The sequence below is a fragment of the Lagopus muta genome, chromosome 9 (genome assembly GCF_023343835.1).
Source record: "Lagopus muta isolate bLagMut1 chromosome 9, bLagMut1 primary, whole genome shotgun sequence".
In the NCBI taxonomy this organism is placed as follows: domain Eukaryota; kingdom Metazoa; phylum Chordata; class Aves; order Galliformes; family Phasianidae; genus Lagopus; species Lagopus muta.
In genome coordinates this window covers 13816914-13843805 of record NC_064441.1, presented here as the reverse complement: position 1 = coordinate 13843805, position 26892 = coordinate 13816914, and the positions used below count along the sequence as shown (strand labels likewise).

Sequence of the window (26892 nt, the reverse complement as noted above, 5' to 3'; positions counted from 1 at the left end):
TTATGCAAATATTAAAGTATGTAACTATGTAGTAACTATGGAGCGTTTGGTCTATTATTAAGCTATTCATTTTTACAACCTTAAAAGCCCATCTATAAAATTAAGCTTTTTCTCTTTTGTGGCTCAGATAGTCCATCTTTTTATAGCGCTGAATGATTATGACTGCTTTTCAGTTCTGATGTTGTTATAAGCAGCTCAAGATCTCCAAAATAAGGCAGACTTAAACATCTGTTGAGAGTTTTGTTTGGGTTTTGTTGCGTTGTTTTTAAATCACTCTCACAAGGAAGCTGGAAATACCTGTTCTTCCTGGTGAACAATGAACTCCCTATGGAATCTTCTTTTTACACTCCAGGTCAAGCTGAATGCAGTGAGGTAATAATGTGTGGTAGGCCAGGTCATCGGCCTCCTCTGGCTCTTACCCACATTCTTAAATTTACGTAGGACTCAAGTAAACAGCTGAGCATTTACTTTATATCCATGCATTTTGTAGAAGCATGGTCAAGCAAAAGTTTGGGTTTTCAGATAAACGCCTTCGGGTGATCACAGTTCCCACAAAGCTCCATGCAACATGATAGCAAAATTTCAATTCAGAACACTTTTCATCTGCTGTAGAAACCAAAAAGGACCTCAAACTTCTTTTGCTGTTTGCACAGCAGTTTTGTTCTGTCCTTATTCTCATGTGTTCCACAAATACGCACGGAAGTAGCCTTACATGCCAGTTCTCTTTACACTGCTAGAGATAAAAACAGCTTTTGGAAATACGGCACAGCAGCTCACTGTTGTATTATCTCCGCAGTGGTTTACAAAAGTACTGGTTCCAAAGCCTTCCCAGACAGCAGGATCATCAGTGAAACAATAACAAGCAGCTTATCATCTCTTTATGCATTCAGTTCTCGTATTACTGCTAGTGTATTGTTATGTTATTTTAGCAAAGTAGTGACTATACTCCGTGTACATTACAGAAACGTTTAAAATGTTTTCAGTGTTTTTAATGGCTTCTTTGGATATTAAATTTTAAATGCAGATTGGTTAAATGTTTTTTTTCCCCCCATCAGAGGTAAATGTATTCAAAAGAATAAAGGCTGCGTGTGTCATTTTAAAATAGGATGAACTTAGGCAACTGAGTAGGATGTTTGTTCTTTTATTCACATAATAAGGGTTATTTTACAGAATACTGTGGATGTCTGAGTGTTAATTGGTGTTATTTTGTATCTTTGCTATTAGGAAGATGATTTAGTAATTCTGATTACCACCTATAATGATATCTCCAAGAAACATCAAAATGATGAATTTTAGCTGGCTGTATTTGACTTTCAAAAGTACATGTTGAGTTGTTACTGCACATGAGATGTCAACAGAATACACGCGTGACTTGAAAAATATAGAAGTGATTCACGGGCCTGCCTTGGCAGGCTCTGGAATCTGAGCTTGAATTTGAAAATTGGTAATGAAAGTGAATTTGACTCTTTGGGGCTTACAAATAATTATTCTCAACTTAAACATTTACATATCAACACTGGAGAAATCTGAAGTACAATTTCATGTTGATGCATGTAGACTATTGTCACCAAGGCGAAGATTTGCAATAATAAATTTTACACAGATGAACAAGAGTAGTACATCAGTGAACAAGAGTAGTCCTTTGTGCCTTATTGACAGTGAAGTCAAGGCTGCTTTTACTGTTCTACAAGCAAGTAGAAAAAATAGAATCTGTAGAGTATGTGTGTACGTGTGTGTGTGTGTGTGTGTATACTCATGTGCATGTTTTCAAATGTGCATGTCACTGATATTCTCATTTATCAGTTTATTGCTCAAGAATCTATGTATAGCAATATAAAATCCTGACTTTACTCAAGCAAATGGAAGAAAATAGAACGGATTTACTATGAGTAGGATTTCAAGATTTTTATCATTAGTTTTAACCTTGCCAGAACTGCAACTGATCTGACTTCAGGGTTGTGGTATGATCTTCTCTGACAGCTGGTGTGAAGGCAGAGAGATGACTTTCCCATAGACCCAACTGTGTCAGCACCGAAAAAGAAGTGGGCATTAAAAGCTGACACACTGTTCAAGTATGTCTGTAATGTTTAGAGAGAACTTGGGAAATTTACCATTATCCAGCCTCTTCTTCTTTGCTGTTTTGTAGTCACATAATTTGCTAGTAATACAGTGAGACAAAAGGTTAATATGCTTTGTAAAGAAAAAAAAAATCTTTGCTACCTTTTCTTTTTCTAAGTCTCAGAATGTCAGTTAAATGCGTATTTACAGCGAGTTTTCCCTAAGTTTTCAGACTGTGTCAGTGCTGAAGTTTGAATTGCCCTATTAATTTAAATTTTAACAAAATGTTCAAATGATTGTTTAAATTCTGATGCTTCCGCTTTTGAATGCTTGAGCAGCTGGATGGGTGTTTCTAATATATGTCTGATCCATTGCATTTCTGCCCCTAAACTGAAAAATACAGGTTGTTCATTGCTTTGTTAGTTAAGAAGTCATTAAAATGTTCTAATTTCTACAGTTTGCATATAGGGACTGGAAACATTTTCTTTGTAGATAAAAACATTTCACGCTTGTCTAAATAAATTATTTGATGTTTCTTTTCCTTTAAAGTGTGTTGTAAGGCCACTCATATTGTAGCCGTGTTCTGATCCCTTGTGATAGCTTTGTTTTGAGAATGCAATTATAGTTACATAACTGGAACTTGAATCCTAGCAATGCATTTATCTCAAGGTAGTTGGTACTCAATTATTCTTTTTTTTTCTCTTACTTCCCCAATCGTTGGTAATTTTCAGGTCATAGAAAACCTCCTGCGAATAAACTTTGTGAGTCAAAACCTGAAGAAATTAAAGAATCTCAGGAGACATTTTGGGGTCATTCATCTTTTCATAGTAAGACAAGAAAAATAATTAGAAATTTGCTGTGGCATATAATGGAATAATCTAGCAATAACAATCTGTAATAACTTTAATGAAAGATATGATTGTTTTGGCTAACTTGCTTTTGTATCTTAATTCATTAATGTAAATTAATGGATAAATACTAGAAAAACAGAAAGGCATAATAACAGTAACTTTAAATGTAGAATAAATTCCAGTAACATGGATCGTTTCATTATAGAACAAATGACAGAGACATTAGCAACAAAAATAGTCCAGGAAGTAATGTTTTTATTGCTAATAACTAGGTAGCTTTTTATAATGCAAACACACTTATTTATATGGTCATATTGTGATACGTCTGAATGGCCAATCTGTTTTACCATGAGTGTAACTGAGTGCAGCAGGTGTTGGATGAGTTGAGGAATATACAGACAGATACAGTAAGGCAGTGGGGAGACCACTAAATAAGCCTCAGAAAGTAAACTTCTAGAGCTGTTTTCCAAAGCCTGGAGACCAGAGATAAAAGAAACAACTGAAAAGTCTAGTTGTAGATACATCTATAAAGCAAGATAAATACAGCTACATATATTTTTAAATTGCCAAAACAGGCCATATTCTAGAAATAAATAATTTTAGGAAAAAACTCAGGGAGCAGCAAATACTGCTGTGGTAGCCCTCTTAGTCTTCAACAGAAGAAGATGAGTATTAGCAGCGCTGTTATCATTGTCATTCCTAGTATGCAAGATTTGGATCATTCTCACCTATCAGCTTGCATGAAATCAGCCAGGGAATTTCAAATGGACTGCATAGACCATTTTTGTATTTATATACAGAATTTGAGCAAAATAACAAACTATGTAGAAATCAGATGCTTGGGAAAAAAACAATAAAGTAAATGAGAAGCAACGGCAAATCATTTGTGCTTGCAGTGCAATACAGCAACAGATGAGAAATCTTGAACAGTACTGGACAGTCCACCCAAAAGTTGTGAAACAGTAAGGTGGCAAATTCTTTCTACACCATTTCCTTAGGAATATTTTGAAAAAAAATTCTGGGAAGCTCTTTCATATGTGTGTGTATATATGTGTATATATATAAATATGAGCTAGATTTTTGTAGCCAGTCTTAACAAATATCTTGGGAGGAAGATTACTGCATCAAAATTTAATGCAATTTCTACAGATATTATGGTTTCAAATTCCACAATTCAGTTTCTCTCTTTTTATAACAGATGTTAAAAAAGAAAAGAAAAAAAAATTAGATACAGGAGAACCATTTCATTGTAAATAAACCAGTAATTCTGCTTTAATTTATATTTCTAACTACAATTTTGATTACTATATCTCAATATAGAAAAAGTACTTTACAACTATGTATCAAATTGAATTTACAGTCCTGTTTTCTTACGAACAAGTGTTTCAAAATCAAGTTGATAAAATAGATGGATGATCTAAAGAAACAATGTTGAATTCATAAGGACAAGTTCCAGGCTGGACACTAAAGCAGAAATAATCAGCTGTTTGCATACAGCACGGGGAATAGCACATTAAGTAGCAATTTGGTAGAAAAAAGTTTGGTGTTGTACTCGATCTCAATGTGAATGAGTCAAAAAATGTCATGTCACTGTGGAAGATAATGGTCTTCAATTTAATTTTATTGGTTTAACAGTCCCTAATAAGAAGCAGAAGTGGAGGGACTCTTAATTTCAGAGCCATCATTATTTTCCCCAAAGCATACAGCTGAAGTTTTACTGACCTCCTCCTCCACAAATAGCATGGTGTTTATGTAAATACATACATATGTATGAGGACAAAATGGATCTGGGCAAGTTTCAGTTCTGCATTGCTGCTGCTTTAATGTTCCTCAGCTGAGATGAGTTGGCTCTGTGTGCAGGTTTTTGGTTGGTTTTTTTTAAAAACAAAAACTAGAGCCTAATTTTACTGTGCAGGCTGTAGTCACTGCTAACTCTGAAAAATTAATTGAAATATATTGAACATTAATCATTGATAATTAGGTACGTGTTCTTTTCTCTAGAGAACGTCTAGAGAAACTGAGTTGATTTTGTTAATGTTGTTGTGAGAAATGTGAGATTTTCGGGGAAGAAATTGTGTGCTTTTACAAATCTGTTGTCTCTTGGGACTTTTCTTAATAACAATTCAAATTGCTGTAGCATTTGGTGCCAAACTTCTGGAACATGTCCTCAATCTGTGCCGAGGTAAATACGGCTTCCTGGAACGGCTTCCTGTCCCCTTGCTGTTGGACATCATTTCCTCTCTGGGACTTGAAGATATTGCCAGGCTCTCTCAAGTTTCATGTAGATTTGAAATAGTAAAGATTTAGAATGTACAGCATGTTGATTTAAGTCACATTCAGCATAACCATTAATCTATCTAAATGAGTGATAATACAGTAATCATTTCTGTAGGAACAACTGAATGTGTGTGATACAAACTAGGCCTTAGAAAGGCTGTTGGAGAAACAAATGCTTATCCTGCAGACTTTTTGTTATGTGTAATAACCACAAGGATCCAAATAATATCATTGTGTCATTGTAACCCATGGTTGAGTGTTATGGGCTACTTCCAGGATTGAGTACTTGAAATGCAAAACTTATGCTTTGCATTACGATTTGTGTTGCTGTGATGTCTTTAAACTTGAACCACAGACCAGGATCCCCTTCTGCTATACTCATTAACAAACAACAGACATTGCCATTCCTAGAAAGCTTACATTTTAAGTGTTTGGCAAACAGACTTAAAAAGACTTAAAACAACGAATAAATACAGGAGCACAAGGAAAGAGAGGCTTTTGGAGGAAGTTGCTGTTTGGTTTGTTTGTTTTTTAAGATTTTTTTACACCTTGCAGCAAGAAGCTTGAAGTGCAGGAGGAGGAAGAGATGGTGCTGAGCTTGCTTGCAACCTCTTTTCAAATATCAGGAAAGTATGGGAAATAGTGTGAACATACTGAATTGAAAAATTCAAACAGTAAACAATAGAAGTTGCCTCATTGGCTGAATGGAGCTGAAGGAAGCGTCTCATTGCTGAATGAGGTGGAGCAAATAGGGGAAGAGTAGCCTGGAAGTCCTGGAAGAGTGAGGACTGATCTGTTGGTGCAAAAAGAGGAGACTGTAGGATAACTGAGGTTGGGTTGGAAGGGGTTTTTGGAGGTTGTCAATGCCAACTTCTTGCTCAGTGCAGCAACAGGTGATTGGAAAGAAGGAAAGATCATTCAGAGCTAGAAAGATTATTCTGGTACCTCTGAATGTCTTGAAATTGCATTTGCTATCCAAGTCAAAGCTAGAGAAGGCTGTTGCAGTAAATAAGGTAGGAGGGGGAAAAAGGGGTTTAGCTTATGAAATATAGGAAGATAAGCCCATTAAAGAGAAAAATAACTTGATTCTTATCCCCAGGGGTGCTGAATGAAGCCTGTCAAGTTACAGGTTTTACAGTTACTGAAAACGTAAGTAATGGCAAGGCCTAAGGAGACAGATAAAAACAGGTTTAGTCATCTTGAAGCTGATACAACAGCTAGATACTCTTGGAGAGGCTTCAGAGTGACAGATTAACCTTTTAGCTTGTTGAACAGGTCGTGCCTCTGGTACAGAGTACATCTCCAAAGTGTATCAGAGTGAAATTACTTACATGTGTATTGTTTCAAGGTTGTGTGGCCCAATATTTCAAGAAAAGTTCTGTGGAAGATTGCTGACAGTTGAAAAGGAAATGGCTGTACCTGTGTGTTCCTATGGTGTCACTGCAAATGTATTACAGCTGCCTTTGTGACTGAGATCAAGTAAGCACAAGAAACAAAAGATGGTTTAAAGACAGCACAGGAGAAAATGCCAAGAGAGTAAAATAGTGCATGTTGTAAATGTAGATGTGATGGGTAGCTGGAAGTCGATAAGCTTGCTGAGTTCAGGCCTTTAATTCAATTTGGAGATTAAAAAAAGTTGATACTGTGACTGGAAAACAACCCGCAGAGGATGAGAAGTGATTAAAGAAGAGGAAGAGAATAGACAGAAGGGATGTCAGGAAATGGTGTATTAGTATATATCTGTCATTTCCAGAGCATGAGTGGAGTAGGATTAGGTGCTATGGAGGCAGTGAACTTTTTGTTAGCTTAACAGGGTGTATGGGATAGTCTGGAACTTAAGAGAGTCCTAGAAGGTGTTAACTTGGATATTAACAAAGATCCTGGCACAAAGAAATAACCTATTGCATAGCCTAGTAATGCTATGCTCTCATTCCCTCATTTCAGCGGTATTTTTAAGAAATTGAAAGTTTGCCACAATGCTATGTTTTTTAATTTCAGATTAGCTTATGTGTAGGCTGGAGTGCTGCTCTAAATGGAATTATAAAATCATGTACTCAGATTTTCCAGTGGGGAAAAATAGTATGTCAAAGTTACAATAATATTTTAGCATGCAGGCATTTATTTATTTATTTATTTATTTTAATTTTAAGAGAGCACGGAAGGTGGAAATCGAGAAGTTCTGGGGAGTTTCACATCAGGCGTGCTGTCTGTCCAGGAAGGGCAGGGGGAGCACAGGGCTGAACTGCCCGTCAGTTCATAACCAGCAGCGTCCCCTGGGCAGGGAGTAGCTCCTGCTGCATCCTTGCTTGCTGCTGCTCCCAGAGGATGGGCAGTAAGGAGCCGTCCCTGTGCTGAGAGTGAAAAGCAGAGTGCCATAGGCCCTGTGCTTCCATCCGGTACAGTGTATCCTCATGGGCTGCATGAAGCAGGTGTCTGTTAGCCAACGTGCGGTGGTGGTTGTGTTTTTGGTTTTTTTTCTCTTGCTGTGTAGTTCTCCTGGGCATTCACGTGCCCATAGTATGTGTTTCAAGGTGTTTTAGATTTTTACTCGATATTACTTGTAAGTATTGCAAAAGAAGATCAATTTCTAGCAGAAATGCTGTGCAGCGTTCCAAAGTTAGGCACCGTCATTCAAGCACCTGACGAGGTTTCTAGATAACGCTCTCAGGCGCTTCTCTGCCGCGTTGTCCCCCGGCACGAGCTCAGGATGGCGCTGGGCGCTTCGTTTGCTGTGCGCGAGGTCCGCGCAACGGGGCCGCGGCAGCTCCCAGCCCGCAGCGCGGCAGTCCGCCAGGGGGAGCTCGGGAGCAGCGCTGTGCCCCGCGCGGCGTCACAGCGCGGCCGTTGCCCGTAGAGCGCCCTCAATGCTGACACCAGGCTTTGCTATTGTTAACTTAATGGTGTTTGCTTCTCTGAGGAGCAGCAAGGTGGTTAGGGAAAGATAGATGGAAGAAGGTGAAATGCATGTATTTTTTCCTACTTGTACAGTAGCTCTTCCCCAGCAACGTCTGCCTTTCCTTTGCTAAAATCTGGTAGCATGTTGTGTGGGCCCGCAATATGATCCTTGTGATTCAACAACAGAAACTGGACCGTGTGAACCCTGGTACAGCTTTGCTGTAGTCAGTGAATGAAGTAGTTCCAGGCATGGAGCTCCATTAGCAGCATGAAACCAGAGCTACTGCAGGGCTTTTGCTTTTCGACTTCAGTTACTATCGTGAGTCACGGAGTGGCTTGGGTTGGAAGGGACATTAAGGCCCATCCAGCTCCTACTCCCCTCCACAGGCAGGGCTGCAGCCGCTAGATCCAAGCACCAGTTCAGGCTGCCCGGGGCCATGCAGCCTGGCCTTGAGCACCTCCAGCAACGGGGCACCCACAGATCCTCTGCAACCTCGGGGCCTCACCGCCCTCACGCTGAAGAATTTCTTCCTAATGTTTAATCTAAACTGCTTTCTTTTAGTTGAAAGCTACTAGCCCTTGTCCCAGCAATACCTGCAACTTACAGTGGAGAAGTCTAGGATCACTCCATCTAAGTCACGGCAATTGCACACGTGGAAAACAGGAATATCTGGGAGAAGAACTCATTACATTGTCTGCTATCACTGAAAATAGCCAAATGTAGGCAATGATGCAAACTCTCTTCCTGTTTTCCTGTTGCTCTACAGCTATGTATCAGTATTCTTGAAGAACTTGGCATCTCTAGTTTTTAGGTAGAAAAACTGCACTTTAAATACTTAGATACATTCTTTTCTCCTCATGCCATTCTCATTTCAGGACAATGACAGAAAATTCACGATGCGCATAAAATACTGTATTTGTGAAATTTCTGTTCTGTGTAATAAAACACAGTAAAAAGTAACTTTGCTTTAGAGATGATTTTAAGAACTGTGAATAGAGCTACTAAACAGACCTTTGTTCTCACTTTCTGTGAATTTATTCTTTGTTAGTTTGTAACATAACTGATTTAGGCAGTTTCAGGTTAGCAAACTAGAACCCACACTAGTCAGTATGGACTGAGTTAATGGTAATTCAGTATCCTCATTTCACTGTTTTCACTCAGCCCACTTTCTTACCTCTTTGATCAATCATGTATCCCCATCGTCTGTTACAGCAAGTGTGAACAATCATTTTACAGGAGAATCTTCAGTTTTAAGTTTAGGAAGTGAACCTAACTAGTAAATGAACAGAAAGTCAAATTTGGGGTATTAAATGTTTATTCCCATTATATGGCTCGGTAAGGACTTTAGGAAGGTAATTTGCAGATATAAATGAGCAACATATTCATTACAGTAATATGCAAATAAACTTGATTTTAACAAAAGGCAAAGTGAGGTTTTAAGTATAATTACTATATATCTTTCAAAAATAGAAGGAAATTGAGGCAAATCATCACTATAATACATATATTTCACCAGTGTAAGAAAGCTCAGCTAAAGTAAGTTAGCAATGCCATTTACACCAAGACCATTAAACCTGTGACTAAAGAACTGATGTCGGAGTAGTTTACATGAATATTTCCTTCAGCAAAAGAAGCTGATTTTAAGAAATAAACTGGCTGCTTATTCATGCCACATGTTGCAGTTCACTGCCACCTCAGTTGTTTTAACGTGGATTTTAAAGGCTATACATATTACATCAATGAACTGATCTAAATCTCTAGGTAGTTTTGGGTTTTCTTGAGGTTTTCACCTCAAGATCTATTTTAAATATTTCTTCAATACAACTGAAAAATGTCGATTGCTTTTAGAGAATTCAAGTGGCACGTATCAGTAGTAAACCAAGAACTTGATTTGTCGTGAAAAAGCATGAAGCAAGCAGGAAAAAGAAACAGTGACATTTACTTCATATAGGAAAACTAACATCAGGCTCACCTGTCAAAGCTGAGATACATGATGTAACATTATTCAAAACATTCTGCATTAATGTTAAGAAAATTTATTTCAATATTTTAAATTGACTGGAGTTCTTCCATGCTTTGTGTTATCTAATTTGCTAGTGAGTAAACATCTAAAACATGACCAGTCTTAGGCAGTTCATGGTGTACTTGTATGCAGCAACACAACTGTTCATAATTCTACAGTTTTTATTCTGAAGTTAATTGTAATAAAACTTAGCATGCTGTAGTTCAGTTCTTTCTTACACTGTATTTGGGCACTTTTGCCCAGCTCTATTTCTTTAGTACAGCTTACTTGTCCCAGCCAGACAGCGGCCAGAAAGGTCAAACTGTTTCTGGAAATATTTTCCAGTCTGTGGTGCAATGCTTTCACTGTGAGGTCCCAAACAACAAGGCAGGCTTAAGAACCTGTAAGAACCTGGATATACCATAACAATAGCATTTGCTCCCTTAAATATACCGGTTTGTTTTGTTTTGTTTTACAATGAAGGGGCTATTGTTCATTTAAATAAATTATTTCTCCATCATAGAAGACTACAGACAAGAGTCAGATCAAGTTTAACTTTTCAAAGCATAAATAAAAATTTCTGTATTTATAAATGCAAAAAGCTTTTCTTCTCATGTTGGGTATCTCTACCTGATACAGGTATGATCAGCAGCTCTAGGACAGTTAACACAGCTACAGTGAAATCCAACTTGGATGTTGGATTGGGTGTTGGATGTTGTCCACAATAATAGAGCTGAATTTCAGTGAGCAGAACTAGAAAACTGTATACATGGTTCCATATTCTGTTCTCAATTCCATCAACATAAATCATGAGTAACTGCTGGAGAAGTTGAACCTGCGATCAGAAATCAGTCTATCTGAATGTGGTAACTCATGCATGTGGAACTGTGTAAGAGATCATCAGCTTTTGCTGCTTATCATTTCTGTTGAAGAATCAAATTAGCATTTTCCATCAGTTTTCTGGTTTTGCTTTTCTGTTTGCTTTCCTTCGGGTGCATTAAGTGTCAGAGCATGTATAACACAGCCCACATATCGAGGATGGCTAATTTATCACGCACTTGATAATTAAAAATAAAAATAAAAAATGATTCAAGTAGAGAGCCCTTTCAGAAAAACATAAATATTTTTCTTCAGCTTTGCATCACAGAATCTTGAATTTTCATACACTGAACTCATTGAAGTGTTGTGCTAGCATTTCAGCAGTACTTGACTAGCTGGGTAAGAAATACAATCATTTTCTTATATGTTCTAACTCAGATAGGATACTCTGTAGACGGATTTTTATAAATCATTTGCATCCCGATAAAACTATCTGACAGGACTAGTGTAAATCAGAAGTGACTGCACTGCAGTCAGTGGAGTTTCACCAAAGGTTAGTGATGAAAAGTTAAGAGAATCAAAAGTAAATATTTCTAACATCGCTCCAATTCTAAGACTGTCAGTGTGCTTTTGTTTGTACTGAAGTGAAAGATCTTAAGTCATTTTAAAAGCATATTTCTAATGAATTATCATAATTTTGGTGTACATTTTCCTTTCACATAAGTACTTAAGCACAGCTCAATGTGGTTGGTTCCTTAAGAAAAACAGCTTTAAACTGCATGCAATAGAAACATGGAAAGAAATAAATTGTGTAAAAAAAACCCAAACATCTGGAATTCATTCTATACTTGTGCCTCTTCAGTAGATTTTTCCTGTGATTGTTTCTTTCCAATATAAGGTTGTATAAATAAAAATAATATTCCCACCATATATAGCGAGCCGCATATATAAAAAGAAAAATCATATTTATGTGTGATGTCATAGATCCAACCTGCAAAATAAAGACAAAACATGCATATTACAATGCTTGACAAAAAGGTAAATTCTTAAAATGGGATGTTAGCTGTATGCCATCCTAGAACATGAACAATCTTCTATCTGAAACTGTACATTTTTCAGATGAATTACTGTATAGATTTGACTTTAAACAATTTGAAATCCCAAACCAACTACTTCTTCCACTCTGCTGTTTGCTTTGCTATTACTGCTATGCCCAGTACTGCTATTGTGCCATGTAGGCTAGCTTAGATCTGTGCCTAATGCAAGCAAAGACATTCCCAAAAGTTTTCTAAAGATTCACATACCGATAAAAGACTTTTCAAAAATCTTGGTACTGCAATTAATCCCATTCCAGCCCTAATCCCTTTGCAAAAATACATGAAAACTAATTCAGAAGGGTTTGAGAATCTTTAGTGAATAGTGAGTAGTGAAATTACCCCATTTCATTCTGGCTGCATTGCCATGTAATCTCAAGATCAGAAGCTTTTTTCACACCAACTAGTCACATCCAGTTTGCTTCATTACTAATGACCAAACACGAAGCTATGTTGAGCATAGACTGAGAGGGGCTGAGAGTATATGGTAAAGTCTGATACTTTTCCAAGGATGCTAAATGAGCTTTCTTCAAAATCATTTCATCTCACTTGATGCTGGGGATAGAGGAGAGCATTCTGTCTTTCCTGGGCTGCTGGTGGTCAAACTGGCTTTAGTTCAGCCCAGTGCCACTCCTGGCTGACGACCACCATAAGTCACAAGGCTTCCTACAGCTTCCTTCTGATTTGCTTTTCTCTTACAGATAGCCATAGTCTGAGTGCAGTACTGATCATCACCACCTCCATCTCTCCCCATCAGTTTCCCACTACAGTTCCCAACTTCTTTGTATGAGAAAATGTATAATGAATGTTTTTTAAACCAAAGTGACTTTAGGCATAATGCTTTGTGCACTTTGGCTTCTGCTGTGTAAAGCAGTAACAAGATTGTGAGCAGTACACTCTCAAAAGTAGGTACAACGGGCAGAAGAAAGGCAAAGACAAGTCCATTAAATTGATACATCCATGGGCAGCTTAGAGTGGTGAAGCCCAAACACACTCTATAGTTCTTGGTGCAAATACTGTGGTACAAATATCCTGAAAACTATCCAAATAATCCTGAAAACTCATCATTTTTCATCTACATATAGGCATGAGTGTATGTGAATATAGTTTTTATGCTACGTGAACATATAAAAATAAGTTATCCTTTCTGTTTTTTAAAAAGGATATGATAATATTTTAAAGAAACATACCCTCAAAAGTACAACTTGTAATGTATTTGGGGTTATTTATAAGGATGGTAATTTTAAATGCGTGAATAGTGAGCAACAGATATGTTCAGTAAATATATGCAATGTAAAGCTGGATGTTACAGGCCTTTCTGGTACAGCTGCCTTTTTGATAACTACAGGTGTTCATAAAAAAAAGCTTGATAAAATAACAAGTCACACATCTACAAAACAAACAACTGTTGGTCAAAAATTTGAACTTTTTACCTGCAAAGGGTGGTCCAAGCAATGCAGATATTCCATTGGCACAAATGATGATGCCATAGGCATTTGCAAGGTGTTTAGTTCCAACCAAATCTTCAGTCACAACAGGCATTAGAGAAAAGTAGCCACTAGAAAATCCTATTAGAGCACAGACCACAGCCAAACTAATGTATGTTTGCATTAGTGGCAAAGTAAGAATGCAGGTGACCAGGGTGAAGTTAGCCATGAGGAAGACATTCCAAGTGCTGATGCAAGGCAGATCAGAGATGATTCCAAGGATCACTTTACCAAAAATATGAACAATTGCTATAATGGACGTCAAAGGAAATATATTGTTCTGACTAGATAAATTGTACTGCTTGACTATCTCTGGAAGATGAATAAAGGGAATGACAAAGCTGCTATAGGCAAACAAAGCCCAGATTATAAAGGCCACGAATACTCTGTTGGTGAACAGTGATGCAGCTCCGAAGTAACTGGAGTACCAGATTCCAAAGCCCTTCCTGACTGTAATTGTCAGCTGGCTCACTGTCTTAAGAACGCGCAGTCCATACATGCTTTTTCCAATCCGAGATTTACCTCCAATTTCTATGTGCTTAATATTATCAAGCACTTCTTCATTTTTTATCACTTCCTTTTTTTCTGGTTCTTCACTGAGGACTCCATTGGATTTTATAGTCTCTGCAGAGTGGGACAGAGCTTTTGCCCGATTATCTTCACTATTACATCTTACAACGTACTTTTCATTCACGTGTTTGAGAGAAAGTGGTCTCATAAGTGCCCCGCAGACACAAAGGTTCAGGCAGATTGCACCCTGGATGAACATGGCATTTCTCCACCCAAGCTCCCTGCAGAGGTACTTCAGCAAGGCTGTCATTAAGAAAGCTCCAAACCCTGTTCCTGTGGTACTGAGTCCTTGTGCAAGTGCTCTTCTCTTCTGAAAATATTGTCCTACCATGACCACTGCAGGCAGATAAACCATGCCACTCCCGATGCCTATGAAAAGAAAAGTCAAAATAAACCTGAACCTCATGCCAACAAGATAAAAATGAACTGGATTTATTCCTAACTTTTGCAGAATCGTAACAGTAATACCAAGAATAAATATTCAGTTCTCATGTTAGTTTACTTTCTGTCTTGTAGTGTTTTCCAAATCTGTGATGCTCAAGCAGAAAGTGTTGAGCATTATGCAAACGCATCCATAACAGTAATAGTTGCCAGTTTTACAATCCCTGCCATTTAAAGAGGACTAGAATAATGGCGAATGCAGAAAATGTTTTCAAATTTACTGTGGTCATAATTTACAACAGCATTTTGGGCTTAAAATCTTTCCTAAAATAGCTGATAAGTTAGCTGCATGACACCCTACAGCTAAACCAGGAGAAGAGCTGCTACTCCAGCAAAGACTGAAAAAAAACAGCCCAACATCACTGCAGTGTATCATGCTCAGAGCTGACCCGTCGCACCTGCTAAAAGCATTTATTGCTATGCTGTGCAGCACATTATTTGGCTTCTGTTTTGCATGAGGCTTCCCCCCCACATCCAGGCAAAAACTTGCAGGCAATCTCTCTGCCCTCCAGAGGACCCCCAGCATCATACTGGCCTGAAGTTGGCTCTGCAACAGATGGAAGAACCCCTGTTCCCATCTGCTTGTGCTCATACTCACATCAGTGTTTACTGAGCTCCTCTGAACACCCTGAGAAGTAAGAAATGTATACATTGTTCTATCTTTCCATTCTGTGGGCTACATGGCAAAATGAGGCCTAGTTCAGGCAAGGGCATGCCATCTCCACGCATAGGCACAGGACACAGGCCTCTCTATCTTCTCCTCACAGATCTGGCACTTCAGCTTTGCAACACAACCTGGCTCTGCTCTCCCTTTAGGGCCCCGAGCGCTATTTTGCCACAGGCTGATGCTGTGGGGAGGAGAGAACAGGCTGGGATGGAGCTGGCAGCCAGGAGGTGAGGGGACAGCAGATGGAGCAGATGCCATATGGAGCTGGTGGAGGGGAACCGCTCTGAGGTGAGGGGTGCTGTGGGACATAGAGCAGGGCTGGGACCATGGGGTCATGCAGGGTGAGGTTGTCTGGCACAGCTGGTCACTGTGGCCTGAGGGAAACACAGCAGCCGTTAGGACACCCATGAGCACTGTGTGGAGACTGTGACCACAGCAGGCAGCGGCCACTGTAAGAAAACCTCAGTCTGAAGGAGGAAGGAAATTTCCCTGAGGTGGCAGTTAGGCAACCTCAGTGAGGAAGGGGCAGGGTGTGAGGGGACAGGCAGCATGGCAATGAGGAGTGATGGGCTGAGGGCGATGGAATGGAAAGTGAGGGAACTGAGTGAGGTGACCATAAGGAAACTGACAGGAAGTAGAAGTGGCAGTGATGGAGGAGATGGTCAGTGAGAGGGTGGCAAGGGCACAGTGAGCGGGGGACAGTGTGTGAAGGGACAGTGAGAGAAAGGAGGGACGGCATGTGAGGGGATAGTGTGTGAGGGGCAGTGCGTGAGGGCATGGCGAGAGAACGGAGAGACAGTGAGCAAGGGGCCTGAGAAGGGACAGTGCATGAAGGAACAGTAAGTAAGGGGACAGTGTGTGAGGGGACAGCCAGTGAGGGGATGGTGCTTATGGGGACTGGGACTGAGGGAATGGTGTGTGAGGGGACAATGAGTGAAGGGAGCGAGATGTTGTGTGAGGGCACACTGAGCAGCAGTGGTGGCAAATACAGCAAACAGGTGGCTGAGGCCCTGGCAAGCAGAGGTCTCATGGAGTTGGAATGAACATCTCAGGCATTCCTATGCTGTTTTTCTGCCCCACATTCCTATTGTAACAGCATCTCATTTCTCCACCTCACGTAAAAACTTGCCTCAGACTTTTTTCTGATAATAACGTTTTCAGCTCACATTTTAAAATCTTTTAAAATCTCTGCATAAACCTCTGCATTTTTGTTCAATATTTTTGGTATGCGCTTTCTGAAAAGCAGCAAGGGTTGAGATAACTCAGGCTCATGTCTGTCTGAATATAACAAATATGGATGGAATCAGAAACTGCCAAAAGGGCAATACCTTGTCCATAATTATTGCTCTTTGTTCAAGAACATACAGAATTACTGAAATCTACAGTACACTAGTATAAAGAGTTGTCACAGTGATCCTTCTGAGTTTTATTTTTTTTTCCATCCAGATAGGCAAAAAATTATGTACAGAAATTCTGCAGATTTCTCTGAAATCCTGTGAAGGGGTAGTTTGAGAGAAGGCATTTCAGCTACTGTTAAGATTACAAACCATTTTTTACATTGAATTTTTGCCATATTAGCCATGGAATTAATTATATTTCCTTGACTTAAAGCTCCTTGACTTGCTTAGCATTGCTCAGATCATAGAATCATAGAATAACTTAGGTTGGAAGGGATCTTAAAGCCCATCTAGTACCAACACCTGCCATGGGCTGGCTGCCCCCCACCAGCTCAGGCTGCCCAGGGCCCCATCCAACTTAGCCTTGAGCACCTGCAAGGATGAAGTATCCACAGCTCTCAGGGCAGCAGTGCCAGGGCCTGGTCCTCCTTTCCTCCTTTCCTAAAAATGGGAGTGATGTTTCCCTTTTTACAGTCACCAGAGACTGCCTGACAGCCATAATTTTTCAAATATCAAAGAGAGTGTCTTGGCAACCAATCATCCAGTTCCTTCAGAACCCTGGGATGCATGTTATCTGGCCCCATAGACTCGTACACCTTCAGCTTCGTGAGGTGGTCTCAAACTTGCTCTGCTCTTACAGTGTGAGGGATATTGCTCCCCCAGACCCCAGCTAGAGGTTCAGGGACACAAGAGCCACAGGAAGCCTAACTGGCCACGAAGACTAAGGCAAAGAGCTCATTACTTATGACTACATGCATTGTTCTCATCAGGCAGATCAAATCTACTCAAAGGGATTCGGAAGATTAAACAAACACAACAATATATTTGGAAGAAAGTCATGCTTATCTTTTCTTTTTTTTTTCATTAAAAACATACATGTTACACCCTAATTATGGCTATAGAAACACTACGTAGTTATCATATTCTGATATTTTGCTAACGTGTAACAATTCCTGTAAAAATATGTATGCTATTTATTTCTGTGACAAAGAGAGGAGCTACCTAGATATACAGTGCAACAATATTTTAATCTCTTGAAAATCCATTTGTTAGAGTTTAGGTTGCATTAATTCTTCTAATTAAGAATGCCTTCTAATATATTCACATGGGACAAACTGATAAAAATGCCATCTTCACATGGTAGATTTAAATGACAACGAAAGCCATTGGGACTAATCCACTGTGTAAACAAATGAGCTTTCTGAAAAGACAAATCTGTAAAGATAGCGAAGGAGAAACAGCAATAACTCTACTGGAATGAAGGATGTTGCTCACTGCCTCTGATTCTCGTGATTATAGCACTATGCCAGATCACATGAGGGCTGAATAAACTGAAATCAAAAGTCAAGTTACATTTCATAACTAAAACTTTATTTTAATGTGCAAAAACACTCTGGGAACCAGTCTGACTTCCCTTTTCCCTCACCCAGGTAACATCCAAAGGAATCAAAAATCATCAGAAAGAAACTCTCAAGTGCTTGTCTAGCTTACCGGCTGTCACTCCAAATGTAAGGAAGAGGTAGTGCACATTTGAGGCATAGGCACTCAATATCCAGCCTAGGGCATTCAATATCCCTCCAATTATTGCTGTTTTGCGGCACCCACACATGGTAACGAATAAACCAATGAAAGGACCTGTTAAAGAACGTGAAGAAATACTGTGTTATTTATCTAAACCCATAAACTCTTTAGTAATTTTTCACACCAAAATTCTTCATGATGCTTTAAACACTGTGTTAAAACATCATGCCACTCACTCAATTCAGGGTTTTATTTCCTTATTTTCATGGAAAAAAATATATTGTCTAACCAACCTTACTTAGCATACTTAGCAAATACCCTTAAGACATAAAATCAAGATTGCTCCATGAAGGAATGGCTTAAACAGAGGAAGAAACGGAAACCATTTTTCCCAATGCAAACGCTGTGAGTGCAGACCTTTTTTTAGAAGTCATTAGAAAGCAAATTTTTAATTTCGTTTTCAGTGGAATATTTTAGGCAGACCAAAACACATTTTCAATCTTAATTTAGGGAAATAGAGATGTGTATTTACACACATACACAAACACACGCCTACAGATATTCTTTTGGATTGCTCCAACCACTACTTAGAAATTAATTTTTTTTCAGTTACCAACTGAAATATAAATTAGTTCACTATCCAAATTCAACATTTTCTCATAGATAGAGTATGGAGAGGACCACAGGCTTAGCAGAACCCGTTTTCTGGATTCTAATGAGTCTTTGAAGTCACAAGCATCCTTTTCCTGCTCACACTGTTGCCTGGTCTAATTGTCTTCTTTATCATCTTCCCTGCTGTCCCCTATCTTCCTCTAATTTGTAATTTGTCACCTGGACAAGTTAGTAGAGATAACTGAGGAGAAACTGAGCAGCTCTGCTGGTAAATTGAAAACTGTAAGAAAATATTTGAAGGGTGAGCAGCAAACATATTCCAAAAATCTCTGTAGTTCTGAAATAAATGATGCTAGAACATACCTACAATAAGTGTAATGCCCATGCTAAGAGAGCTAACCCATGCTGTTAAGCCACGACTTTGATTAAACTCTTCAAGCCACTCCATGTTGAGTATTCCAAGGGCCATTTGGGACCCCATAATAAGTATGTGCACAAGGAAAGAGGAAAATACAATCATCCAAGCCCATCCTCCATCGATGTTTGGATTAGGCTTAATTGGCTTACTTCCAACTTTTGAGTCATCTCCAAAATCATACCCAATATCCTCTCGACTGGCATACATTTTTTTCCACAGTATTCTGAAACAAACAAAGTAAATAATTTCAAAACACATTCAGAATGACACAATTTGGTGGCTTGGTTACAGTGAACAGCATAAATCACAATTGTGTTTCACCTTCTTTCCCTCATACTTGATTTTCATTGTTCAAATGCAAAATACTTTGAAAATTCTCCAATTAACGTGTATGTACTTTATTATCACGGCTGTCTATGTAAGAGTACTTATAGGTGCCAGTAGGTCACATCGTCTCCATCAGCACATATTTACTCACTTGTATGCAGCTGAGAGCACTCACTCCTCATGGGTTGGCTCTGCTCAGAGAAGATCAGGCTCTCTCTGTGTATTTCTTCTGCTGTCTCAGTAAGATTACGTGCCTTCAATTAATAAAGCTTGGAGTAAAGAAATAGAAATCTTAAAGAGGCAGGCAGACACTTTTTCAGAGGAAACAAATTTGGATATGTGTTTCTTCCTTAGTAGTGAAGACAGAAAGATAAAGTTATAAGGTTCTTGATTTTCAAAAAGCCTTGCTTATATAAATTACAAAGAGGGGACTGTTACTTCAAGTCTGGCAAGATTAAAACTTTGTCAGAGTCAGTTTGACTGACTGTTCACTGTTATACTCTCAGATTCCATAGTACTAATACATATAACTCTACTAAAAGCAATGAACTCTTCCAAATTAATGCCTATCAGAATCAAACTGTGTGGCAGAGTTATATGCACAAACATGGGGGATCAGGTCATAATATCTTGTTTATCTTCATTTCTTTCTTTCTTACTCTAAATGTTAAATTTGCAAGCCATTTTTAATTGAGTAATGGGCAAGATGCAGAACCTAATCTCTCCATCTGATTTATGCAACATATCAAAATGTTACATGGTTGTGGAGCAGCACATCGGTTTCCATGGAGACTAGAAATAAGTGTAATGATACAAATAACCAGAGATGGTGATTTTTTCCCCTTCTTTTCTTTTCTGGAGAAATAGAAAAGAGCCATCAACTTCACAATAGTCAAACAAGATAAGAAAGTTATCAAAATTGTTTTTGAGAGCTTCATGTATTCTGCGAGCCCTCAAAAGATACGTCTCCAGTTCAGGGCCAGCTCCTCTGTACAATACATTGACAGCGAATGGAATAATTCAGACTCTGTACTAATGTAAATTTGTGCTGTTAATCTTTAAATATAGGAGTATATTTATAGGAGTATAGGATTATCTGCTTCTTCAGTTATTAGTTTTCCAAAGTATTTTACTTTTTTCTTATTGCTAGATAAACATACAAAGAATGTTTTCTAGTACTTCATGTTAATGCACAGAGGAGGTCGAAGCCACTGCATCACAAGCATCACTGACAAACTGCCCACATATGTAACCTCTCCATGCTGCCTGCTGGTAAGTTACCTTCCGAGTGCCACACAGCCCTTATTTGCAATAGGTAATTACAGATAGCTGTGGGCAACTTGAACTTCAGGGTTCCTCCAAAAGCACTCTGATTTGTATATAATCAGTTCATATAATGAACTGTAACTAAAATAAGTTGTACCTCTGTTATGAAATTCCACACATGTAAACTCTTTCTGGACTATGTTATCTCTAGTCCTAACTTGGCCAGGGAGGAGAGAAGGAAAGTATGGATGACACAGGGAGGCATAACAAGAACCGTGCACATTTAACATTTGCCACGTGAGCAGATAATCTGGGATCAAATGATGAGTGCCACTGACAGAGTGCCATTTCATACACACCCTGACTTACTGGCTTTTTCTTTCCAAATCGGGCAGCAAAAAGAGAAGGAGATATTCATCTTCCTGGAGTCCTCCAGGGTGTTTCAGGCAGGACTGTGTATGTGGCGGGAGGAGTGGTGAGGAGTGAGGGTTGCAGACTTTACTTTGAATGGAAGAGTTAAAATTATACTTCATCCTTCTTCTACAGTGCGTAGGTCTCAAAGATGGCATTTTCACCCTGTCTAACAAGGTTACTAGGAGCTAGATCCCCCGGTGATGCAATTTATGTGACTACCTATTGAGGACACAGCCCACTCACAAGAGAGAGAAAGACAAACTACATAAAGGTAAGAAAGTTACTGCATAATAATGCTAATGGAAAAAAAAAAGAGAAACAGCAGAATGAATGAAAATTTCAAGCTGCTAAGTACAGCCTGTGTGGGATTAGTGAAAAATGTATGATAGATATCACAGTACATCTTAAATAATGGAATACAAAATTATGTAACTCGAGAGTCAGAGTGAGGATTCAGTATGGAACCTCATGCATCTGACTATTTTTTGTGTGCACCTGCATACTGATACTGGATACAGAAAAAATCTTCTTTGGACCAGAAGGAAATAGATACATCTTTCATACTTTTAAAAAGTTTTTAAAAGTTTTAAAGCAAAAATAATTGGCATAGAGATTCAAAGATGGGACATTCATCTTTCCAACAGCAGAGAAAGTGCAAGCTTCCTGACAGAATGGGCTTCACCTGATTCGATGCTTTTAATTGCATTTAATTGTAATGCAGGCTTACAACAACCCCCACAAAGCTTGTGAAACTGCATACACTTTTCCTTTGAATAGGAATCTCACTTATTATTACTTTTATGCTAATGTTACAAGTTCAAAGTGAATACACTCAAATGCACAGAAGGCCATTTCCAATAGCTGCACAAACCTGAAGCTCTGGATGAAGCAAAGACTGGATGTCTGGATTCTCTCGCTGCCACTGACTCACCGCCCATCGCCTACAACCCAAGAGAAGTGCTCTTACCTGCCCTCAGTCTTCTTCCCACACCACAGCACTGTCAAGAACACAGTAGCACAGAAGGCAGAGAAGCCCAATGAGCTCTCAGTAATTGTGAAATCCTAGAGAAACTGCAATGTAAATGATAGCAGCTGATTTATGAAGTCAGACATGCTTTCCCAGTGAGCAAGGCAGTGAAGACTCTCGCAGTAACAGTGTTTATCTACAGCCTCTCACAAGGAGCTGCATTTAAAGACAGGAGAACCTGGATTATTGTTTGGGCAGCTGGAGAACAGCTGGATTTTTTTCAGAAAAGCTTTTTATACTGTAAGCACACACGATATGCAGAGCTCTTAGAAAATTGGCTCAAACACTGGAGTCTACAGAAACACTGAGCTTTCCTGAAAATCTGACTCATGAACTCTTTTAGAGACAAATGCAGGTGCTGTAATAAGACCAAAGTCAGCAGAGAAACATCCAAGTTCCCTGTGCCGTTACTGGCACTCTATGGCTCCCTGGTTAGAAGTTGAATGGGATCATCAGAAAAACATCTGATCTGGATACAAAAAAGTCCCTGCAGTGAAATTTTTACACATTGTTTTGTAGCCTCTTCCAGTAGCTGATTGCTTCTGCTTTTAAAAGTATGGCATCAAATGGGAATTTAAAGGTACGTCCAATGGATATAACTCATAAATACTTCATAAATAGTACTAAGGTTTGCTTCACAGTATTCTCACTAGCTATATGTAATGATTTGTTTTTTGAAGATATATAGGAAACATATTGCTAAAAGCAGAACGCAGGGTCTGTTCAGGTGTTACTTCGTTGTAACCGGAACATATGCCAAGACTTCTGTTGTCAGTCTCCAGTTGACTTCACTGGAGGCGCAACTACGGGTCAGATCAGCTCCACTTCTGCAGATCAGAGGCACACCGCGCGCCCGCAGAGTGAGAGAAAAACGGAAATAGGAGAACGCCAAGCTGACTGCTGGGGCCACAAGCCAGCACGCAGCGGCGACCCGGCTCCGTTCGGTGCCCCTGCGTGCCGCCCTGGATCCGCTCGGACGGCTCCGAGCGCCACGCGGCGATCGATGCCGCGCTTTCAGCGCGAGCACCAGCGGCAGCGGCCGGCGGGAACGGGCTCGGGGGCGAGCGGGGCGCGGGGATCGTGAAGGCTGCTGCCGGGCCGCATCGCCGCTCTGTAAGCTTTCGGAAGCGCTACGCGTCACGCCCTCCCTAACACGCGAGTCGGGCTCGTGCGGACGCGGCACCGCCCCGGCACAGCGCTCCCCGCGGCGGCACCTGTCGGGCCCGCGGCGCTGCGGGGCTCCGCGCGGGGCGGCGCCGGGGGAGGGCGCGGGGCCGGAACCGCCCGCCCGCCGAGCACAAAGGATGACCGCTAGTTACCTCGCTGCGGCGGGGCCGCCGCCGCCTCCCGCCGCCCTGGGGCCGCCCCCGGACCCGCAGCCCGACCCCGGTCCGCAGCCCGACCCCGGCCCGCGCCTCTGCTCGCGGCGCCGCTGGTGCCGCGCGGCTCCTCCCGGCCCCTCCCGAGCTGCTCACCCCGCAGGATGCTGCCGCGCCGCCCCGCGCCCCGAGCTGCGGCGTCCCGCTGCCGACCTGCGCCCTCTCCGCTCCTCCTCGCCCCGCTCGCCGTCCCGGGGTTTATTGTCCGCGGCGCCGCGCGGCCGCTGCCGGGCCCTTCGCTCCCCGGGCGGCTCGGCTCGTGCGCTGTCTCGCTTCCATTCCCTGCAATTTCAAATCTCCACGCTCTTTCATTCCTGCGATACCGGCTAATTCTGGTTTGGCGGAGGAGATTTGCAGTCCTCTCACATGCACACTCTTGTGGCTGAATGAAGTTTTTTGCTGCACAGGTTATCGTCGGAAATACATATTGGAGAGAGTTGAAGGATATCATCCAATAAAAGCTGTCAGTCTCGGGGTTTTAAGGGCCTCTGGGTTTCAGTAAATTGTTAACTTTACAGAGGCTTGGATGGCTTGGGAGAACTTGGGTAGCTAAACAACGCTAAGAATGAAATGTGGAAGTGTCACGATATAGCACCTCATTTGCACAATGTGCAAGCTTCAAAATTCTTCCCTTAGAATGAAAACGGAGTTTGAAGAACCATAGAATATTGCAAATATTTGAGGACTGGGGAGTCCAACAAGTGGCTCCACACAGGACCATCCAAAAATCAGACCATATGACTGAGAGCATTGTCCAGATGCTTATTGAATTCCAGCAGCTCGGTGCCTTGACCCTGGGGAGCCTGTTCCAAGCTCACCACCCTCTGGTGAAGACACCTTTCCTTCTCTCCTCCCTGAGTTGCAGAAATGAATCAAAGCAGTACCTGGATCTCATTTCTACCTTTCTGAGTAGTCAGAGGCATTAATGAGGTATGCACTCTGTAATGCACTGCTCTATTTGCAGTAAATTTGCTCAGACTAAAGAGATCATATGCCAGTATTGAAAACTTCTATCACTGGGGAGTTGCGTACTACAGAGGTGCTGAATAGAATAGCTGAAGGCAGTAAGAGTAGATTTGAGAGAAGATTAAATGAGGACAGACCGACAGTAATAGTGATAGTGTTTTATCTTTATGGTGCTTCAGACTCTGCTGAAGAGCCTTATTTTGAATGGGTTAAAAATACTGATTTGGTGTTCTGTTTTCTTTTGTGTTTTTATTTAACCCCAGTATTTGGTGTGTGCCATTACACATGCAGATCACAAGCATTTTTTTTCATACAAATTCAAAGATCTGATCCAGTGTGTACATGTAACCTATCACATATACCTTTAAAAAAAATTTTTATCTGGTTTTAGTTAAATCACGTGGAAGATTATGTGCTATGGCTTCAGTCTTCACGTAAGTCTTAGAATATTCTACTTTGCTCTGCAATCTTAAAAAAGTAATCCTTGTCTAGAATCAGCAACTAGATTGGTGTCTGAGACTTGCGGTTGGGTTCATTTCTCTCTCCTTTGTAAACAAAATGAGATATCTCCTTTTAAAATATTATAGTATTGCACTGCAAATGCAGGTGTCGTTCTGAACTGTACACATTCCCAGTGACTGTTTTGCAGTACCCTCAACCACGTGTGGGCATTCCTATCCCAGGTTTTAACTTTGGCATCAGCTTTTTAGCTGGAGCCTTGTTTCATAAAAGGTTTCATGCTAAGGGCTTGACATGTGAATTTGCTGCTTATTGGCTAGAGTTGCTACCTGATATGACACATACTTTTGATTCATGAATCAGCTGACATGCTAACATACATTATTAAGTCTACCACAGAAACAGATTTACTGGAGTAGCAGGATGATTCATCGCAAAATATTAAAAATCTATTTCTTTGGCTGTTAACCCATGTTCCTTCTAGTACTTGAGATGCCATCTGCTTGGTTAAATGCTTGTGCTAACAGATTCTGTCTGTAAGGTTTGAGCTGATAGAGAATTCACTTAGCTGTGTCATACTGCCTCAGCAGTTCTGGTTCAGAAGTCATTGTGGTTTACGGCTAAAATCTTGGATTGATGCCGTCTCTTGAAAAGATGAGTACTTATTTATTTGTTTGAATTTTTACCATTAAATTGTGCAGGTTTATCAGGGAAAATACAAATTATGTTTCATAAGAAAAAAAGAAAAAGTATTTTGTAAGAATGAGAGGGACAGTGCTGTGGTTTCAGAAAAAAAAAGGCATGCAGTTTTGAGCCAAGATGCAAAAAGTGCCAAATTGAGTAAAGTAAGATGTGAATAGTCTGACAGCGCCTGGTACATTACAAATCTTAATCTTAACTGTATATATTGGTTGGATGGCAAGCATAATAATAGAAGCTGGAAAGGAATCTTTTTACTAGGCTTTTTAACTTGATGGTAATTGTATGTGGCAGCATAACTTAAAGGCAGAGAGAAAGAGATGGAGGCAGAGAGGGAGAAAGGCAGAAGAAGGGACCAGTAACTCAGCCCTGCTTGCTGTCTGAGGAGCCGCGTGGTGTATTAGACTTTCACAATTGCAGAAGTGGTTGGAATGGACTCTAGGGTCCACTCAGTCCAACCTTATACTTGAAGGAAGATTGTGACTTGTATTTCAGGTCAGCTATGGCTTATTTACCCTGCCCTTGAAGCTCTTCAAGGATAGAGGCTTTGCAGCTTTTGTGTCTAACACCTGTGTGACTCCGTGCATGCAAAATCATGTGCATCCACTCAAAGCTCCAGTGACTTACCTTATGTCCTTTGCTCCTTGTTTTACCACTTGCCATACTGAGAAGAGTTCATCTCTACACTCTTTGTCTCTATTTAAAGCAATTGCAGATTGCTATCAGATCTGCTTTTCCTCCTCTTCTCCTCACAAGTCATATACTATACGTCTCTGCCATCTTGCTTGACTTCTTCATGACCTCCTGTTTTTCAACATTCTTCTTGGACCAGGCAACCCAAAACAGAACAAAATATCCCAGATTTTGACTCATTAGCACTGAAGAAAGAGAGAGAAAAATTTCTGTTCATCTGCTGTCTTTTCTCCCTTCCTAATGTAGGCCAGTGTACTGTCACTTTATTCAGGACAGAAACACTGTTGGCTCATGTTCAGCTTAGTGTCCCCTGTGACTGCCATATCCTTCTCATGGGGCTGCTGCTCAGGCAGCCTGTGTGAGTGCCTGATGGTGCTCAACCCTATATGCCCACATTTTCACTCCTTGTTAATCTTCACTAGATTGTTGTTCAGTCAATTTTTAAGTTTCCCAAAGTTCCTTCAACTGAAGCTCCGCTACTGGGTTTGAGAACTATCCCATCCAGTTTAGTACTGTCTGAAAATCTGAAGGAGGCACATCCCATGTCAAGAT

General features: G+C 40.3%; 1 protein-coding gene across 6 annotated transcripts; it reads right to left on the bottom strand.

Annotated features, from left to right (window-relative positions):
* Positions 1-8812: 8812 nt before the first annotated feature.
* SLC16A14 (solute carrier family 16 member 14) lies at positions 8813-23878 on the bottom strand. Of its 6 annotated transcripts, none has more exons than XM_048954969.1 (5): positions 23620-23878; positions 19056-19706; positions 18051-18194; positions 13431-14423; positions 8813-11894 (listed from the first exon to the last, which is right to left on the bottom strand). In XM_048954969.1, the coding sequence occupies exons 2-5, from the start codon at positions 19366-19368 to the stop codon at positions 11746-11748; spliced, it is 1599 nt and encodes a 532-aa protein (XP_048810926.1). In that variant the 5' UTR covers positions 19369-19706; positions 23620-23878; the 3' UTR covers positions 8813-11745. The 6 variants fall into 6 exon arrangements, with proteins under 6 accessions (XP_048810926.1, XP_048810929.1, XP_048810932.1 ...); XM_048954972.1 differs by having other exon boundaries at positions 19056-19333; XM_048954975.1 differs by having other exon boundaries at positions 19056-19333; positions 23677-23878.
* Positions 23879-26892: the final 3014 nt, after the last annotated feature.